Source organism: Carettochelys insculpta, chromosome 10, assembly GCF_033958435.1.
Source record: "Carettochelys insculpta isolate YL-2023 chromosome 10, ASM3395843v1, whole genome shotgun sequence".
NCBI lineage: Eukaryota > Metazoa > Chordata > Testudines > Carettochelyidae > Carettochelys > Carettochelys insculpta.
Window position 1 is genome coordinate 37742254 of NC_134146.1, and position 21668 is coordinate 37763921.

At 44.8% G+C, this 21668-nt stretch overlaps 1 protein-coding gene across 8 annotated transcripts in view; it reads right to left on the reverse strand.

The window, feature by feature from the left end:
• Positions 1-5828: 5828 nt before the first annotated feature.
• TNIK (TRAF2 and NCK interacting kinase) overlaps positions 5829-21668 on the reverse strand; it is a 319291-nt gene continuing 303451 nt past the window's right edge. For 4 of the 8 annotated variants that reach the window (XM_075004324.1, XM_075004325.1, XM_075004328.1 and 1 more), the window contains 4 exons: positions 18945-19094; positions 17027-17186; positions 14614-14753; positions 6238-9814 (listed from right to left, as the gene is read on the reverse strand). In XM_075004324.1, the coding sequence (XP_074860425.1) occupies positions 9731-9814; positions 14614-14753; positions 17027-17186; positions 18945-19094 (534 nt within the window). In that variant the 3' untranslated portion in view covers positions 6238-9730. Of the gene's footprint in view, positions 9815-14613; positions 14754-17026; positions 17187-18944; positions 19095-21668 lie in introns of all 8 variants that reach the window. The other 4 variants (XM_075004331.1, XM_075004326.1, XM_075004330.1 and 1 more) reach the window with 4 other exon arrangements.

A 21668-nucleotide genomic window follows, 5' to 3' on the forward strand; every position in this document is an offset into this window, starting at 1 on the left:
GCTCGTGTTCTTCTCATTTTGGAATCATGTGTTTATAAGGTGCCCCAAATACATATTTTGCTACTATTCATTGTCTTACAAACACAAATCTACCCATGCTGGCTGCTAGCTATGAAAGAAACCTTCATTTCACAGACACACTGGGGAAGCTTTGACATGCAGGGTACGTGCTATTCATTACGTCTGTCCCAGACACAGGCTGCAGGCTGTTCATTAGCTTTGACACAAACCATGTTTGTCCATTTGGGCCAATACAATACACTTGCTGCCTATTTGATTTGGATTGCAGAACAGGTATTAGGCTCAGTTAAGCAAGACACGTTGCTGAGTAAGAGCTCCAGGTTAGAGCAGTTTTATTTATAATCTCCATTTTACCACTATTTCATTGAAATGGAGAACTAGGTGAGCAAATGTACATCACTCACTGTCACTGGATTGTTCCAAGAGGTGACACTTGCTGTTTAGTTTGTGTGAGTAACTTACTTTCGATCTGAGATACAGCCACTCTTTGTAAGCAGTACTTTTCTGGTCAGTCCTAGACAGCCCCTTATAAACAAGGCATCAAAGAATGACTGTTCAGAACTGTTCCCAGGAACAATATGCACTTCCTAGGAAAGGATGGAATTTTTTGAAGTGAACAAGGTGCCATCCCAAGCCTTGATATTCCATCTGCACTAGGTCAGCATTGCACCTAATAAAACCTACAAGGGCTCTCTCTCTGGCTGTGGAGAACACAATCTTTGAATGATTCATATTCAAAGGGCTTGTCTACACTACCACCCTCCTTCGAAGGAAGGATGGTGATTAGGGTGTTGGGAGTTTACTAATGAAGTGCTGCCGTGCATACGCAGCACTTCATTAAGCAAATTCCCCCCTGCGGCAACTTCGAAGTTTTAAACTCAAAATTTCGTAAAGGGACTTTGAAGTTGCCCCAGCACTTCGAAGTACCGGCGGGTGAGCCACAGCTAGATGCAAGCTGGTACATCGAAGTTGCCACGGGGGGGAGAATTTGCTTAATGAAGTGCTGCGTATGCAGTGCAGCACTTCGTTTGTAAACTCCCAACACCATAATTACCATCCTTCCTTCGAAGGAGGGTGGTAGTGTAGACAAGCCTCAAGGGACCTTCTGAAGCAGCATTCAAGCAAGAAATTCAGTCAACTTTCACTCAATCAAATCTTCACTATGAATTAAGCTAAACAGAACCAGAATGCACAGCAGATCACTGTTATGCCCAGCTGCAATGAAGAGAGTTTTCACTGTGAACAACTACTGACCACAACTTTAAACTTACTACAGGTTGAACGTCTCTTCTGGCACTTTCTTATCTGGCAACATGCATAATCTGGTATGATTTTTAGTTAGCCAGATGACCACTTATCATGGGTATGACCAAGTTTTCTGTGGGCCCATAAAGTTTGTTTATGGCCATCAGTCCTGGCTTTCAGTGTTCTTTGCCTTTGTTTAGCTGTAATTTACTCGTTAAATGTCTTCTAAAAGCACATTTCCTGGATACCACAGTACACATCACTGATGGCCCCATCAACACCATTCTCTACCAGAAACCCACTGACTGCTGCATTTACCTACATGCCTCCAGCTTCCATCCAGCTCATACCACACAATCCATCATTTACAGTCAAACCCTTAGATACAATCGCGTCTGCTCTGACCCTATTGACAGAGACCGAAAACTACAAGATCTCTACCAGGCATTTATAAAACTGAAATACCCACTAGGAGAAGTGAAAAAAAAATTGACAGGGCCAGACAAATACCCAGAAACCAGCTACTTCAAGATAGGCCCAAGAAGATCAACAACAGAACACCACTTGTCATCACCTATAGCCCCCAACTCAAACCCCTGCAATACATCATTAAAAATCTACAACCTATTTTGGATTAGGATGCTACACTCCAGAAGGCTCTAGGTGACAGGCCTGTCCTTTCCTATAGACAACCTCCTAACCTGAGAAAGATTCTCACCAGCAATCACAACCTACACCACAATACTACGAATCCTGGAACTTTTCCTTGCAACAAACCCCACTGCAAACTTTGTTCATGTATTTATTCTGGGGATACCATCACTGGACCTAACCATGTTACTTACAAGATCAAAGGCACATTCTTGTGCACTTCCAGCAACATTATATATGCTGCTATGTGTGAACAATGCCCTGACACTATGTACATCGGACAAACTGGGCAAAACCTTCACCAAAGAATAAATGGACACAGACCAGACATCAAGGAACTCAATACACATAAGCCTGTCTGTGAACACTTCAATGGAGTGGGCCGTTCTGTTCAAGACGTGAGAATCTGTGTGCTGGAACATAAAGAATTTAACAACAGATTAGAGTGAGAAATTTGTGGATGGAGCACATATTCAAATTCAACATATTAACACAGGGTATGAACAAAGACATCAATTTCCTCAGCATTACAAGGACTCCTTCCCTTCTGTTGATCTCAGACAGGACAATTGCCATCCGCCCTCACCTCTCACCCCTTTCCTTCAATCCTATTTGATTTGTCAGTTTTTACTGCAATTTTTTTTTTTGGCTCTCTGTACTTATAAATGTCAGTCTGTATTGGAAATGCGATTGATCTGATGAAGTGGGTCTGTCCCATGAAAGCTCATCACCAGATAAATCATTTTGTTAGTCTTTAAAGTGCTACATTTCTGCAGCTTTGTTTTTTTCTAAAAGCACAGTAAGCAGTGGAAGTGTTGGTAATTTTGCCAGCACTTGGAAGAGTTGTTAATGTTCTTGACAATATTGATCTTCTGTGGTTCAGCAAATTCTCTCATTCAGCACCAGGTTCGTCCTGAGAGTGCCGGACTAGAGAGGTTCAACCTGTAGAAAGTGAGAGTCAGGAAAATAACAGGTAATATTTATCACTGCTGAAAAAGAAACACTTCAATTAATATCATAAACCCAGTAGTTGTACATGTCTATTTACATTATAAACAGGAGACTTGAATCAGCAATTCAGAGAGATTTGTACCCCACATCCCACTTCACAAGCCAATTAGCTGCTGCATCTGTCCGTTTTACAACCAGCTGCAGAGGAAATAGCATTTTGCTTTCTCTTTCACCACATATTGAAACCAGAAAACATTTCAAGAAGCTTCGTGAGCAAGACAGAAGACAGCACATTGGAGTTTTATCTGTCAGAAGGGACTGCCTAGCCTACAGGTTGTATAAATGGTGCAGAACCAGGAAACAGAACAAAATATTCACTTCTCAGCATCTACAAACAGATATTCATCTTTCCCTAGTTGTGTGAAATTGAGGGCCGATTTACACTAACACATCACTAGTGTGGCCATGATTTGGTCACTATAACTTGTGTCCCCTTCTTTTGGGGTGGGGGAGGTGGTATCTTTCTCACACTTTACTGTAACCATCTTAAGAGCATCTTTGCTCTGGCAATTGCATACATGCGTCTGAAAATGCTTCTGATCCAATTTACGCTGATTCCATAGTGATGTGAGTCCATTAACTACAGTGAAGTTAATTCATTTACTGATGGATGGATTTTCAAGGATAAAATATGTTAAATATGGGCTCCAAAACCAAATGCGCTTTGAACACAGGCAACCTTTAGCTGAGGATCCAGCCATTGCTGCTTAGACCTGTTGCTACTGTGAACATTAAAAGCAAATTGATGCTTTGGAAATTACCTGGCACAGTGAAGGGCACAAGGTTGTGCCATGTTCACTAAGTGCATTCCTAATCAAACACGAAAACAGGCTGTAAACACATTCATTTGGTTTGCTGGTTAAAACATTTTAAATAGAAAAAGGTGGCAGCCTACTAATGACCTCCCACTCTCTACCTGAAATGATGGCTAAGGAGGGAGGAAGTGATCAGCACATGCACTTAATGGGCCTAGTCAGAGAGTCTCAGGGAGTCAGCATGTGACTAGGAGCTTCAGAAGCTCTGTTATTCTAAGGTGGCTCTGCCACTGCATTGCAGTGTGGAACTGGGCACATCTCGTGACCTCCCTGCCTCAGTTTCCCCACATGTAAACTGAACATGGTGAAGCTATACCTACCAAGCCGGAGTATTGTGATGATCCATAGTACACAGTTGGTGGTGATGATGTTATTTATTATTTCCTTATGAGAACAATGACTGTTCTTTACTGACAGGAATTAGGATTTTCCAAAATGGCATACTAGGGACCAGCTTTGGAAAGTCCAGACTCCCCACAGCATGGACTTAATTGTTACCCAAATAACAACACATCTGCCTTTTTATCAGATTGGCCCATGTGGCTTTTCGGACACATCAGAACACAGCCCTATAGAACAAGAAGTCCTTAATGTGAACAATACGCTGGTCTAAGGACTGTAAGAAATGGTTGTTATCCCAGTGTCTTTCAATCAATTGTTGAGAGGGAATAATTAATGCCAATCTAGAGTAGAGATGTTTATATAAAATGCAGGTAGTGCTTTCTGTGTACTGTTTACTGCAATAGGACTGGATCATGAAATTGGTGTTACAGGTATAGGGCTTACATTACCTCTGTGCCTGCACCCTGGGAGTAGGAAATGGGCATTTGAGTTATCCTAACCCTAACTGTACCTCTTATGCTCCTGCCATGGGATAGCAAATTTAAAGGGAGTCCAGACTCTGTTGGAGGCCCAGATAATAAAGGCTACTTGTGTAATCAAATCAGGTATGCTAAATCAGGGTATCCCCCAGCTACAGCAGGAAGATGATTTTCAGAGTAAAGACCCTCTCCTCCCAAAATGGCAGATTTGGGTCAAATGAAATATTTTGGAAATTGGTGTTGAATTCACTAGCTGTTTCAGTTACCCCACCCCCTAAATGACCACAAATCTGAAAAAAAAAAGTCATTATGTTCTGACATTTTGTTTGGTTTAATTTTACTACAGGTTGAACCTCTCGTCAGGCACCTTTGGGACATACCTTTGCTGAATGAGAGAATTTGCTGAACCATGAGAAGTCAAAATTGTCTAACACCTTACCAACACATTGGCCGTGTGTACATTAGCCAAAAACTTCAAAATGGCCATGCAATTGACCATTTCGAAGTTTACTAATGAAGCGCTGAAATACATATTCAGCGGCTCATTGGCATGCGGGCGGCCGCAGCACATCGAAATTGACACGGCTTGCCGCTGTGCGGCTCGTCCAGACAGGGCTCCTTTTCGAAAGGACCCCGCCTACTTCGAAGTCCTCTTATTCCCATCTGCTCATAGGAATAAGGGGATTTCAAAGTAGGCGGGGTCCTTTTGAAAAGGAGCCCCGTCTGGATGAGCCGCGTCAATTTCGAAGTGCCGTGGCCGCCCGCATGCCAATGAGGCACTGAATATGTATTTCAGCGCTTCATTAGTAAACTTCAAAATGGCCGTTTGCATGACCATTTTGACGTTTTCGGCTAGTGCAGACATAGCCATTCACTGTTTACGGGGCTCTTAGAACACATTGAGGGGGTAAATTACAGCTAAAAAACAGCATGAGCCAGGACTCAAACTTTGTGGGACCACAGGAAACTTGGCCATACCCATGATAGGTGGTTGTCTGGCTAAATAAAATCATACCAGATTATGGATGTTGCCAGACGAGAATGTTCTGGATTAGAGAGGTGCAACCTGTATCATGTTATTAAAAAGGTTAAAATGTGACAAGGAAACGTTTCGTTCTGAGTCAAACATATTTTATTGTTTCATTTTTTTCTTCGTTTCTTGATTAACTGACAAATGCTAAATTTTCCTTTTTCAGTCAACCCAAAATGATTTCCCCCACCACAGTGTTCCCCAATTTTCTGGGTCACCCAGTGAACCAAGATATTAGCTATTCATTTAGCTCTAACCCCCGTGACTCTGACCTACAATGTATGCTTTTGGGGCTGCAGTGGGAGAAGAAGTGAAGCACTGCCACAACCCCCTTCTGGGTCTTTTCAGAAACCAGTGTCTTTCCAGGATGACTCAAGCTCATGGTTGTACAGGAGCCAAATATAATGGACCTGAATGAAAAAACAGCCTTGCATCTCTCATGCCCATATAACACAAGGCTTTATCAGCTGGGTGCATTGTACGCTGGTCTGCTTGTCAAACTTCCTCTTCCATACAAAGAACTATCCGGATTCATAAGTGATACAATGATGTGGAATCCATGGGCATTCATTGAACAGAGGACATGGAAGAAGAACAAATGGTATCTTTTGAAAACTGTTGAGTGTTTCATATCACACCAGAGGTCTGCTGACCACTGACTGAAATGTTGATCACATTTTTGTCAGTTTCACCATGCAAGCTATTTAGAATAATAAAATCTTCTGGTTCAGGGTGCAAATGAGAGCTGCAAGCGCCATGAAGATATTTCCACACTTCTCCGGCAGGGTACTGATGCGATGGGTCATTGACCTGATATTTAATAGGAAATCTTATTTTTCCCAGAACTTCTGTTTTGTTGTAGTATATTGAGCCTCTAACTGCCTTTGAAGGAGCATGGATTATTTTGCCTCTGTGAGTTGCTAATGGTTATTACCCCCGGGGGAGAGGGTCGGTACAAACATATAACAGGCATGGCTTCATCTTTGAAGTTTTGTGTTTTATTGTCATTGGCACCAGAAATGTTTTTCATCTATGTTATGCACACAGACATCCTCTGTAAACAAGAATGCATCCATATTGGTTTCTTATGATTTTGTTTCAATGACCGTACGGTTTTTAAAAAATACGTTCACAAACTACCTCATGTTTAAACACAATGATTCCCTTTTATTTTGTCACTGTTCCCCAAAAATCCCACAATAAAAAAAATCATTTAAAGCTGTGTATTCTGAACATGTCACGTCAGGGAAAAAAAGTCATCAGTTTGCAACATAAATTAATAAGAAGCTTCTTGTTTAAGGTAGCCCCAGTGGACATATAAAGAGCTGGTGGCAATCACTGTGAAGTGACTTTGATTCAGTTTTAATTCCAGTATCCAACAATTACAGCAGCTGCTAAATTTAATCAGAAAAGTTATTGCTGAATATATATTGTCCATTCACTGCAAAGGAAAATACAAGGGTGCGTAGGTGTCTGATGCTTGGAGATGTGGACTGAAAGGGAGGTCCTTCCTGAGCACTTAGTGGCAGCCCTAGGTTGCAGTTAGAGCTAGCCCAAGTCAGTATACCTGCTCTTTAAGTAAGGACACTTTTCAAAATACCCACAGACTGAAGCCTCTCTACTGTTGATTCAGTGATCCTTACAGGAATGTACAAGTTTAGGCTCGTTACTTAGGAGCACTCCCAAATACACTTAGCGCTCTTCTGTGGTTTACGCAGTACTAGGAAAGCACTGTTGTTGATTTTGAGTCTTCAGCTGGACCATGCACAACAAGCTTTGCTGGCATTTAGCATTTTCAGAATTTCTCACCCTTGTAGTGTCCATGATGGCAGTGCTAATTCAGACAAAGTGCTGGCAGCCGCTGGCATCATACCCAGAGGATTGTGGTGACATGCTCTGACCAGGGTAGCTGATGTACATTGGCTGCCTGGAGATTGCTGCCAGAGGTGGTGCTAAAACGATGCTAGCAACAGGAAAGTGCAGATAAATAAGCTGTCATAGACATAGCCATACGGATTGAGTCACTGAAGCAACTGCCGTTGCGCAGGTCCTTCTTGTGGAAGACAGAGCCCATTAACCAACAGCTGTGCGTGATACTTTGAACTGAGGTAAGGATCAAGGTACCTTACTAGGGTTCTATTTTCTGACTGAGACAGCGCCATGGTTTTCCAATGGCAAAAGCTCAGAAATGAAGCTGTAACAACTGCCTGGATTCCATTTCTTAACTGCCTGAATGCACCCTATTGAACCTTTAAGAATCACAGGTCAGAACTAGCAGATTTTCACTAATTTGCTAGATATTAGCCCTTGATTCCTGATATTTATTGTGCTCTCACTGACAGTATGGCCAGACACTATTTTCAATTACTATGAACAAAACTGGTGTCCACCAGCACATTAATGGATGGTGCATTGGATTACAGGTCCCTGAGGACTGGCACTGTGAGATTCTTTTTTAATCAGCAGAGGATGCAGATTACGTTAACTAATGATGATTTTTTTTTTTTTTTAAAATAGCATCATTATGTTTTTTTTTTTTATAGCAGAGATTGCCAGCTGAGCTCTCTATATGTTCCTGGAGGTAACAGTGAGCCAATGAACAGCAAAATGAAAAACAAAAACAAACAAAACGAGGTAGGTTAAAACAGCAACACAGATCTCATAATGCAACACCCTAATACCATAGGCAGCCATGCTTGCAGCTATCAAAAGAAAAAAAATCCCAGATACTCACTTAAAATTTAAATCAACTGAGCAGCGTTTACAGGGACACAATTCAACCTGAACTAAATACATACATATTTCTGCACAGATGTTGTCGTTCACGGTATGTTGGGTAATTCGAGGGGAGGGGAGCGGGGGCCGAAAGTGATTATAGCTTCAGAATCTTCACTAAAGAAACCCTATTTTTAAAAATTCTTTGCAGTTTCTCCCTGCACCGCTAATCCCCTCTCTCCCCTACACGGAGTGAATGCTGGCCTCTCAGAACCTTCTCATTTGCCCATCCCAATCTTCACACCTGGAGAATGGCCTCACAAGACAAAATCAACATAAGCCACATGATCACTGGGGCCACAATCCTGATTGGGGCTAGGCACCCTCAGCTATCATGGTCTTCCATGGGAATTCTGAATGCACAACATAACTGTTAAGTGGGCCCAACCTTTAAGCTGCACACTCCGATCCGTTCTCACTATGACTGGACCCTAAGTTAAAAGACCTGTCGTCCGAGTGGTTCCCTGCATTTTTCCACCTAGATTTATCCCCTGAAAGATCTTGTGTCTCTCTCAGCTTATGTTCCATCCCTTTCTTTTGCTCCATCTTTTGTATAATGTAGCACGGGGAAAGAAATGCTAATGCACCCGCCCACTGTTTTCAGGAATAACAACAAATGGCACTACTTTTCCTAGCAACACACACCATTATGTGAAGATCCATATAGAAATATGGACTGACAAGACTGACAGAAATGGTTGTTGATTTTATTAGTCTAAGGCTAGTAGTTTAGCCACTTAAAATCCATTTCCCAAAAGTGGGGAAAACTAATATTTTTCTTTTCTTTAAAAATCCATTAAGCTGTTGCTGCCAAAAGCAACACGTAAATGTTGGTGAAGGCAAAAGATTTTCCAAAATTACCCAGCTTTATGGTTACAGCCTTCATCACAAGGATAAAAGGTACATTTATTGTGCTGTCTTTCACCAGTTTTAATTAGTAACTTTACAGCATACTATATATTTGATGCTAGCAGGCAGACAGAATTAAAAACACTTTGACACTATTTTCTTCCCTATTCTTACAGAGCAGGAGACAAAGAAAAAGTAAAATAAAAATAAGTCCATAATCCACCATAACACAGCTTAGTCAGGAGGCCAACCAGAGGTTTATTTCGCTACTTTCGAAGTGCACGTGTCTATTTCTGCCCCAAACACCATGTTGCATTCTTAGGGATCTCCAGGGAATCCTCTTTCTCCATTACCAGACTGCAACAATGAAGGGTGTACAGTTTGTGAGAGAGAGTGTAGGGGAGTGGTGTATTCCACAAGGCTTTCCGTAACTGCCTCTAGAGTGTTAGTCCACATGTTTAATGTCCTTTAAATTAATAATGCCATGAAGGTAAGCATCAAGCATTCTTCTATTACCAGTTCATCATGGAATTTCTGTTGAGGGTCATGAAAAAAACTTGGCTACTCCCTCCAGATCTCACTGATGCAAAAAATACCTGTTGGGGAAGAAAAACAAAAACCCACACACATTTAATTGCATGTTGTTTTTTTTTTTCTGTTGTTCATTCATTTAACAGCCACCAAATGTCTTTTCATCACTAACGACCCAAGCTAGGGTCAAACAAGCAAGCTAGAGCTGGAAGCTTCCTCATCCCATTATCGATACCTTGAGGAAACCAGTCCCCCTCTTTCCCCCTGCCCTCTTCCCCCCCACCCTGAAGAGCTGAATGGAGACAGGGCACCTGGTTTCCAGTGAAGCTCAGTTTTAATCCTGTTAGTCAGACAGTGGGACTGCAGGATGCAGCTCCGCCTCTCTGCATGAGGGGAAGTCAACTACAAGCTTGACAGCCACTGAGGCAGAAGAAATCTGTCCCTAACCAGAAAGATTCTGGAAGAGATAAGAGAACACTCAGGAATGAGTGGACTCTACTTGAAGGAAATTGTGGGTCTAAGCCTCTGCAGTCTTCCAATCCACCTCCCAGGGGTGAAAGTTACAGAGGCATCCAGGAAACATAGGGATATAGTCTGTCCCCCTCATCGTCAGCATTGTTAGGATGCCAGAAAGGTTCACAAGTAGGCATCACTCCAGACAAGCCATTACAGAGGACAAGAGCTGGCGGATGCCACATAATGATTCTTCAGTACTAAGTCTGAACTTTACACCTTGCTAGTACAGAAAACCCTTGAGATACAAATAATCAAATTGCACGTGTCTTGGGTTAACGCTGCCCGACAGGAGCGGTTTCCTGTTGCGGGGACAGCCGCGAGTCAGGCTGCCATCCCAGACAGGAGCAGCTGCCCAGTCTCTGGAGTGGAGGAGAGCTGGCGAGCAGGTGGAAGCCTGGATGCTGGCTCCTCTCCACTTGCAAAGCCAAGAAACTGAGCAGGGCAGTAGTCCTGGTTAGTTTCCTGGCTCCAAGGAGCAGAGGGGAACCAGGAGCCAGGCTGCCCCTGGTTTCTGGCTCCCCTCCACTGGCTGGAGCCAGGAAACTGAACAAGGCTGCTGTCCTGCTCAGTTTCCTGGCTCTGCAAGCAGAGGGGAGTCAGGCTGGACAGTTTCCCAGGTCCTGCAAATGTTGGGGAGATGGGAAACAGGCTGCCTCCTGGGTCCCGGCTCTCCACCACTCTGGGAGCCAGGAAACAGACCAGTCCTGCTGGGCTGGTCAGTTTCCCGCCTCCTGCAAGCTGCAGCCCTGTTCCTGTCTCCCCTCGACTTGCATGAAAATTTGAATTACAGGGGGTTGCAGAAATGCAACCTCCATGTAACTCAAGGGTTTACTGTATCTCGAGACCACATGTGACTTTATGAATTACAACCTTGCAGAATGTTTTTGGGCAGTGTGTGTGTATGCACGAAACCATCATGCAACATTAGCCCTCAAAGTTGGTTACTGTAGATGACACCTCTGTTCAGTCCCACATTTTCTACATGCAGAGGGACACTCTCCAAGATTAGTGCAAGGAAACTGAAATCCAACACTTACGATATCAACTGAGAGAATGGGGGATGGATAAGGAAAATTCAGCAGGTTGGTTGTCTCTGTATTGGCTGCATTCTGAGCAAATCAGAAGCATGGAAATGACCCATGCAGACCAACCATCATTACAATAGGTGTTAATAAATTGATGGGGCTTTCCTGATTTGCTATCAGTACCAGTGAGGAGAACTAGGCTTGGAGTTACTCCATAGTGCCCTGTCAATTAAAGACCGGGCTTCCCCTTTTAAGGCCCTGTTTTTAATTATTTACCACTTTGCCAAGAGCAGCGGCTCAACACATTCCACATGCGCTGCCTTAGGTGCATACTCGGTATCTCATGGCAGGACAAGGTCCCCAATAGCGCAGTGCTTGAGAAGGCAGGCACCACCTCTATGTTCACCCTTCTCAAACAGGGGCGTATGCGCTGACTGGGCCATGTCTCATGTATGGCGGATGGCCGAATACCGAAGGACCTCCTCTTCAGCAAACTGGCGTCTCGAAAGAGGCCGAAAGGGCGACCTAAATTGCACTACAAGGACACGTGCAAGCGTGACCTTAGTACTCTCTCTATCAGTGCGAACACCTGGCATTCACTCGCCTCAGACAGGCATGCCTGGAAACAGGGAGTGAAGGAAGCTCTTGCTATGTATGAAACTACCTTGGTGAAGGAAGCGGAAGACAGGAGACCCCTCAGGAAGATCCGTGCCCGTGATACCAGAGCGACATCTGCCTACTGCTGCTCACAGTGCAGGAGGGACTGCCACTCCCGGATTGGATTGCACAGCCACAAAAGACGCTGCTCGAATCAGTCCCACTGGGGCGCAAACCCATGATCCGTCAGGATCGAAGGATGCCTACTACTACTTTGCCAAGATTTTTGACTGCACAATTTTTCAGGCTGGTTATCTACCTCAGGTCAATCTTTTGAAAAAAAAAATTAGCCAAAATGTTCAGCTCTTTCTGAGAATGAAATTCGGGAAAATTATGCTGTTTTGCTATGTTAAAAAAGCTGGCAACCACTTCTCTGAAGCTCTAGAGTCCCCATACTTTGTATCAAAGGACTTGAAATTTGGCAGAGGGACAGCCTTTATCATGGGGATGTGCCTCTGGCTGGGCTTGTAAAATTCTACCCAGTTTGAAGCCTTTCAAAAATGACAGTTTGCACATGCTCAGCAGAGGGCTGTGATTTTAGCAGCTTTTTAAAATTTAAAAGAAAAAAAACTCTCTAAATATTTTGTCTTCACTGAGCGTGCTCCATCCCATCATAGCTCCCATGTGTAACCAGACTGTGCACCCACCATCTGATCACAGCTTGTGCGTGTGAGTGGAGTGTGTATGCATCTTCCCCAAAAAGCAGCTCCAGCCCACAGCTGAAGAGCTGAAGCTGGAAATTCCCTGTAATGGCTGCAACCAGCTGAATTGAGTTCTAGGCTGGGATAGGGCTACACATTGGACCTGAGGACAGGAAGCCTCTCTCGCCTCTGTTCCCTGTGACCCCAATTTTCCCACCAGGAGAATGTGGAAGAGGAGTTGACTGATGCAAATGCATATGGGACAAAAGCTAATGCAGGGGTGGGGGAAGAAAAGGAGCAGACTGGGACATGGAGTCTGGTGAGACTGGAACTGAAGGGGTGTGGGGAGGAAAGAGTAACTGACTGGCTGGGCATGGAGCGTGGGCTTAGGACAAATAACCAGGAATGAGGCAACAGGATGGGGATAAGGACATATCGGAGAGGATGGCATGGAAGTCAGCAAGTCTGGGGAAAGCATGTGGAAGAGCTGGTGTCCACAACAGAGCACTCCCCTCTAAAGCCTGGAATGTAACACACAGTTCCTGAGTCTCAACCTTCCTCTGCCGTTAGTATTCACCTGTGAAACCCACAGGCAAATTGGTTCTTTCATCCCTCCCGTGTGCTGGTCCACAAAGAGGATGACATTCCAGTACTGCTATCAGTTATTCTGCTAGCCTACAGGGAATAGATGGGTCTAGGGGATCTAAGCATTCTCACGCTGCTTATAGGGGGAATCACACTGATGCCAAATGATGGACTTTCTACTTCATCAATTTGCTTTTTAAAAACCTAGGAATTTGCAAACACAGGAAATCACATTCAAAGCACACTATTCTTCTTGGACTGAGCCATCGACTGATGGATCTCATCTTCTAGGACACCACTGGTGAGTGACTGAACCGAATCTTAATCGGCAGAGCCGATTACAGATGTCACGTAAGAAACCTACTAAATGCAGGTATTGTATGTTCTTTTTGGATCCTATGCTTTTCCTGTAATGGCTGGATACTCTGACTCTCAAAACTATTAAGAGCTTGTACGGTGGTTTACCGCCAGGACAATCTGTCCTGAAGTAGAGTTTCCAGATCATTGGGAGGTATGCCACATGACTTCATGTTGGCCTTTGAAATGTCTTTATTATGCTTATATTGACCAACAATAGAATGCTTTCCATGAGCAAGTTGGCCATAGAAAACCATCTTTGGTATCCATGTATCATCCATCCTCCAACCATCCAGCGAAACTGTTTGCAAGCATTGCTTCCATGCCCATGACACCACACAACTTAAGAACCTCCATCTTAAGAATTTTGTTCTACCAGTTCATGTGGGCAATCTTCCTCAGACAGCACATATGGAACTGATCGAGTTTCAAAACATTAAGTCTGTATCAAAATACATGAACAGAGGGGGATCAAATTAAGGTTGCAAGGGCAACCTGCATTCTGGCGTTGGTTAACTTTTAAGTACTTGACTTTGCACCATTCATAATACTCTTTTAATGTAATTTATGTGTGTAACTGATGTGACAAGATTCTGAATGGACTTTTTACACAGAGCTGATTTGTGACTATGCAATATTTTAGAGTACAGGCTATTGATTAGTGAAGGAGCTTGATCTGGAGTATTATTTCAGCAGTATTTTCACTGTGCCAGATGGGTGTGGGGGGACGGTTATGCAAAAAATCATTAAAATGGAATCTTTAAATGGAAACACAACTGATCTGCTCCAGTTGTTGAAAGATAGGCAAATGCTCCCATTAGGTTTTGAGTAGACTCCTCAAGTAGGTTTGTTATCACTACTTAGGGGAAACTCAAGCCAAATCAATATAGGGCCTCTGCCCATTACTGGTTGTCTCTACATAAGAAAATTACTTAGAGAGGTTTGCTTGTGTGTTGTGTGCATCAAGCAGGCCCTCAGAGTGATTACTTATTAACCTCCAGGCAAACTAGATCTGAAACCTCAAGGCAGCTGGCTGTATCTTAAAGATGTAAAGCACTGATGCAAGCTGTGCGGAAGACTTACCTTATCATTTCTTTCACATAGAAATTTTAACCTTTGAGCACGCTTGTGCATAAATACTCCATCCAAATGTCCTGTCTCCACTGAACGGATCTCAATAGCTTTTTCTCCCCAGCCCATTATTTGATTGGAATGAATGTAGGCTGTCAAAAGGAATTTCCAAAAGAGCATTAAAAACATTTGGCAGGCTATTAATAAAAGAACGGACAAAGCCACTCTCACCAATCAATATTCAAAGACTGCCTAGGCCAGCGATGGGGAAATTTTTTGGGTGAGGGCCACCAACCCACAAGGGCCACTTAAAAATGAGAAGTAAATCAAAAACAAAAAACATTCCTCCAAAAGAAAACCCCCCACAAAAACCCCACCCCTACCCTATATCTACACAAGCCCCTTCCTTTCAGAAGGGGCATGTTAATGAGCAGGTTCAAAAGATGCTAATGAAGCACTTCCATAAATATGCAGCACCTCATTAGCCTAATAGTGGCCATGGTGATTCGAAAGTGCTGGTTTCGAATTGCGAGCCGCCCGTGGAGACGGGGACCTTCCGAAAGGACCCCCCAAGTTTTTGAAAGCCCCTTCTTCCTATCTGGTGTTAGGAAGAAGGGGCTTTTGAAAACTGGGGGGTCCATTTGGAAAGTCCCCATCTCCATGGGCAGCACGTGATTTAAAAGCCACGCTTTCGAATCGCTATGGCTGCCATTATGCTAATGAGGCACTGCATATTCATGGCAGCACCTCATTAGCATCTTTTGAACCCACTCGTTAACATGCCCTTTCCGAAAGGAAGGGGCTCATGTAGACCCAGCCTGAGTGATGTGGCCTCAACTGTGACACTTCAGTCCTTTCACACGCCAGCACCACGGACAGAGCAGGGAGGACCACGGTTTAGGGTTTCCCCCAGGCCAGATTTACTCATCTGAGGGTCTGGCGGTGGTGTGTGTGAAAAATGCAGGGTTCGGGGTTCAGTATGCAGGAGGGAGCTGCAGGGAAGCAGGTGTGGTATGTGGGAGGGAGAGGGCAGAAGTGGGAGTTTGGGGTTTGGCTGGGAGGGAGGATGCAGAAGCAGGTGAGAGGTGGGGTCAGAGTGTGGGGGGGTGCAGGAGTGGGCTAGAGTGGGGGTCTGAGCAGGAGGGGGTATAGGAACAGGTGAAAGGTGGGGGGTCTGCAGGAGTGGTCTGGGGATGTGGGGCATGTGTACTTACTTGGCACAGCTACCCCACTGCTCTCAGGCACTGTCCCTCCCTGTTCTACTCAGCTGGAATTCTAGTCAATCAGAGCAGTGTGATAAAACCTCCAGGCAGCTCTGGTGCTGTGCCCCTCCCCCCACCTACTCCCCCAGCAGGGGAACAGCAGCCAGTGGCACTGCCTATGGTGGGGCACAGAGCCACTTCCTGCCCCCACCCAGCCAGAGCCCATGGGCTGGATTTGGCCCCGACTTCCCTCATTCTGGCCTTGCAAGGCTCAGGACTCCACGTCCCCCAACCCCACTGTAGGCCAGATGTCAGGGAACGGGGCCGTGAGCCTCATGGGCCGGATCCAGGCAAGCCATAGGCCAGATCCAGACTGCAGGCCCCAGCTCCCACACCCCTGGTCTAGCTCTCCATTTGCCAGAGGTAGAAGAAGCCAGCCACACCCAAGGAAAGCACTCAAATAATACAACAACAACAATGGCTCCTGTTGAGTGCTTTTTTGCTCCATGGACCTCAAAGTGCTTTGACAAGAAGACAGTTATCTTTATCTCCATTTTACAGATGGGCAAACAGAAGAACAGGGAGAAGAAGAGACTTGCCCAAGGTCACACAGGAGGCCAATGGTAGAGCTAGGAGTAGAATGCAGATTTGCCTGGCTCCCCACCCAGTGCCCTCTCCACTAGACACACTATCTCGCCAGCTTCGTGACTTTAAACAGGGAGTCCTCAAGGCCCAGTCTACAAATGGAGAATTACCAGGTCCATCATCTAAGCGGGAGTGGTCTGCTTTGACTGGCAAATGCCCAAATGACCCCATCTTCATGTCCTTTATTTCTCATCTTGTTTTACATTTGTCAGGCCTGCCACACAAAGGTGTGTGTGTGTGTGTGTGTGTGTGTGTGTGTGTGTGGTGGGGCAGGGCAGGGGGGCAGAACTGCACAGGGGCTTGTCATTTCAAAGGGGCCTGGAGCTGTAGCAGGGAGCTCCAGGGCCCTTTGAAATGACACGGGAGCATCACTCTGCTCGGCTTGTAAAGGGTGGGGAAGAACACCAGGCACCCGGTGGTGCCAAGGTCCAACTGCCCTTGGTCCTACCCCTTCTGCTTGAGGCTCCGCCTCTTCCAGGGCATAGAGTAGCCCCTTCCCCCATCTTACCCCCAGGCCTGCAGTGGTAGTCAGCTCCATGACACTTGTAAATGGTGGAAAAGAGGAAGGGTTAACCTACCCACAGAAGTAGGCATTTCTCCCCACTGCAGCACCACATCTTTAGTTATCCGTCCATAGGTGTTCACATACACCCCCTCGTCCTCGTAGCATACCAGCATCTCCATCCCATCTGTTTTCGGCAGGATGACGGTGGCGTGAGGAGTGATATTGCCCTGAATCTGTGATTAAAATAACGCCCCCCGCAAATCAGAATTAAAACAAAGAGGGGAAAAAAGTCTAAGAAAATCCCACCCTATTACACTGCTGTGCATCGGCATTTAAAGATCGGCTTGAAAGAGAGTAATTTGTCAAGTTTACCCCACCATCAAACTGTCTGAAGTGTCAAAGATAAAAAGCCTCAGCCATTATAAGGAGATTGCAACTTTTAAACCCCCCAGAAAACGATGTCTGACATTTGACAGTACCACATATCAACTGCTATTGACTGATAAATACCTCTTGTGTTCAAATTACAGTGCTACACAAATGAAGAATACTGGGTACAGAACTGGGGAGGAAATATTCTCCTTTCTGGAATAAGCGGTGTTTGGAGAAAGGATAGAAGCTAGAATACAGCAAATTTTCTTACATATCTCATCTTCAGCAGTTAAGGAAACACACTAACTTAGCAATCCCTGCACGTTCCTCGTCAGTGTTGGGCACTGGCAGTACTGCCAGACAACGACTATTGTCCTAGATGGGCCATTAATCGAACCGACAGGGAATTCCTAAGCTGATGTAAAACGTTCCAGCTGACCCTGTTTCTCCAATGGTTTCCTCAAGCAAGGTGGAAATGTAACTCCAGAGGCATTGAGACCATGGACAAGCGAGAGTGGAGCTTCTGGTCTACAGCCTTGGCTAAGAGTCAGTGGGTTTTAGCTCATGAGATAGAGCTCAGGGCTTTAGCCCCTAAGGTCACAGGTTCATTTCCACCTGCTGACAACCCAAGTGTGTTGGCTATACAATAAGAACATAAAAATGGCCAGATTAGGTCAGACCTACGGTCTATCTAGTCCATTATCCCATCTTCCGACAGTAGTCAGCTTCAGAGGGAATGAAAAGAATGGGGCAACAATTAATTGATCCATCCCTTGTCAACCAGTCCCAGCTCCTGGCAGTTTGCAGTTTAGAATGTACACAGCACTGAGTTGCATCCCTGACCACCACCGCTAACAGCCATTGAAGAACAACCAGACCCGCATGCATGATTCCAGGTGTGAGCATGAACAGAACTAACCCCAGCTTAAACCAAGTTAATTCTAAAACCCACTATGTTTGTACTCTCAGTTCAGTCCTGTTTTCACCTTGTTTACAAAACATGCTTAAAGCAGTTTAGCGGAAGCTGTGTGACAATAGCTTCTTACCACAGTTCAACATCATCTGCTTCTGCAACTGTACAAAAAAGGCCACATCACTCATACACAGAGGCTGAATGCAGCTTATTCAGGAAAACTGAGTGGGGTGGAAGGTGGGAATTTGGACTTCTCACAAGGGATCTGCAGTATGAGGGCCGTTTCCTTGCAACTGGCCATTTTGTTTGTTGGGGTGGAACCTGATTCCCTATTAACTATCCTCCCAGCAAGGAAACAGCAGCTATGGAATGCCTCCACTATTGGTCCATGGTATATGTCAGAGGATTCCTCCTTCCATAGGACTTTCCAGCACGGATTCTACGTAAGCTTGGTATGGGACTGAATTTTCTCCCACGTAAGTAAAGACTGTAGAATCAGATTCTTCTTCTTTATTAACTAAGTGTACAGTACCTCTTACCCACTCTCATCCCTGTCAGAGAGGTCATTGCTAGTGATTTTACTACTCACAGCACAATGCCACATCATTAACTACCATTTGCAACAGCTGAACCCTCTTCCAGACCTTGGTATGTACATTATTTGTCATGCTAGTCATACAGTAAAACAGCTCTTCCGTGTACTCACATGAGACGGTATATAGATATCATAAGAGTTCCCGGAATCTACATCAATCACATGGAAACCAGTGTGAGATCCAAAGATAACCTTCAATCTTTGACCTTCTTCTACTGTGAGGTCCACAAGCAATGGTTTATGCTGGAGATCTGCAAAAGACTTTTAAAATCCATTCAGTCAGTTTGATGGCATACAAAGCCCATTACTGGCAGCACATTGCAGTCAGAAAATCACGTTTTGTCTTGTATGAAATGGGTCATTGATATTCCTATTTCATCTCAGATGCCCCATGGGGTATTACTCGGTCACTCTGCCACTCTCCGTAGATCCACTAGTATAGCTCTTCTTGTGTTCCTGTACTTCACAAGAAGCTTCAAAGTGCTGCTCTAATGTTTTTCCTCCCTGTTATAACAATCAGTCTGTCTGACAGATTACACACAAGATGCATGTCACTGCGCAGTACTAGCAGCCACTGGAAAATACAGATGCAATAGCTGGAATGAGAGCTTGAAAGGCCATCTGAATAGGTATTGCATATGCCAACCTCTCACACCAATGGTGAGGGGAGAACTTGATGGGACCAACTGTGAAAGGGAGATAGAGTTCCTATAGCGAGGGAGGGAGACACTCACAAAAGGGCAGTAGGTAACTCCTCCCGTTGGGTGTCTTTGGCATCCATTGGCCAGTTTGGGAAGAGAATGTTGACTAGCCAGGATTTCCCAGTTCGCAGGAGCTAGCTCCATGCAGGGGCTGTGTAGAATTTCTTTCAGCTCCGTTTCTGCAGCTCCTCCTCCCCACTTGAAGCAAGACTAGGAATCCAATCCACAGATGCAGAGGGTCTAGCTGACCACCTGCTTAAGGGAGTGGGTGTCAGGAAATTTTTTGCTGTCCTGGTCCAGTCAGCCAAGTACCAGGAATTTTTTTATCTTCCTTGCAGCACTGTCAACCACAGTGGGTTGAGTAGGAACATACATGGTAGCTAACTGAGATACTGCCTGGAGTTGTTTATTCATTGCCACTAGCAGCTGGTTCCAGTGCAGTTAAAAGAATAATATGAATAGGTTCCAAGGGGTGAAAGACCCGGCATTTTGATGTTAGGCCTTGGGCTCATACAATAGTGCAGGACCCTGCAGCCTTTGTGGGCTGAGGTCAGACCATGTGGCCCTCATAGGCTGCGGGAGGGTGCTGGAACTCAGATAGCTGCACTTAGAGGTGGGGGTGGGGGAGAGATAAGCAAGGAGAGCCCATCCCGCATTATGGGTTGTATTGTAAAGAGCTAGTAACCTGGGGCTCGTTTTGGTTATAATGGTAAGGAGCCCTGTAACTTCTCCATTGGAACCAAGGTACTGGAGAGTATGGGTGGTGCGTGGGGAATGCTCCTCCCGTGTTAAAGTTTAGGAAAAGTTCTAGCCTGCTGCTTAATGTTATCTGTCTCTCCTTAATTTGTTCCTTTCAAGCTCCTTTATCACATCTTCATAATGATCACTTACATTTCCTGTGTGTTTTCCTTACATAGATACTTGAGTTTAAGGCCACAACCTCTTACACCCACAGAACAGCAAACAAAACTCTTATCTCTGCCACTATTTAGTCTTTGAAGTGGCCAGCCCACATGCCTCTGCTGATGCACAAATCTCTGCAGAAAGATGGTATGTGGAGGGCTACTGTGGGGTCAGATGGTGCCTTCATTAAAAAAAATGTGAGTTTTCTGCATGATATTTTGTGAGGCTTAGACAAATTTCACCATGCTCCCATTCTGAACACAGTTCTTTTTTGCACATGCTTCTGGGTAACCCCAGGATTTGGGCCTTTAAACAGGACCGTGGAGGAGAGCTCATTGTTATGCAAGAGAGTATTTCAGCCAATACATAGGGAGGAACTCCCCCTTGCAACGCACAATGCCATGTAAGGCTTGCGTTTGGGTGTAGGCCTGGCAACATATGATGGGAGACCACTTGTAACTGCTTGTTGTTTTCATGCTGACTGAACAAGAATGAACTAGGAGGGACTGGATGGTGCAGGGCAAGGGAGGGCCATTCTGTATTTGCATAATTCCAGTCCCTGTGAATCCCTGAACTGGTATGGAAAGGGAGTGATGACAATTTAGTCCATAGATTCCAATAGCAGCCACAGGAGCACTGAACTACAGTTTCAAAACCTGCCTGAAGGTCAGGGAGCTGGATCCCATCCCATTCTTAGGCTGTGTCTAAGATACCACTTTCTTCAGTATAACTTACATGCCTCAGGGATGTGAATAAGCAATGGAAGTTACACCACCTTAAGTGAAAGCATGGACACCACTATGAGGGTGTGAAAACATCTCCTGCTGACATTACTGCCTCTAGCAGCAGTAAATTTATGATGCGGATGGGAGCCCACTCTCCCATCAGCATAAGGCACCTTCACCAGCTGCACTGGTTCACGTGCCAAAATTGCTGTTCTATTGAAGAGTCTAGGCTAGCCCTAACTCTGACTAATTCCTTACTCCCTGAAGTCCATTGCCCTTTGTTGAGTATGAAGTCACACTCAACTCATGGAAGTGTCATATTTGCTGGAGAGAGACCATAAAATAAGATTATTCCTCATGCGACAGTGTCTGAATCCATTGTCCCTTGCAGTTAGCTCTCTGCAAAGATCTGTGCCTAGAAAGTGCTATCAAATGCTGAGTGTAATGAGCTCAGAGCACAGGCAGTGTAGGTACAATTTATGTACAATAAGGAAACCAGTGAAAAA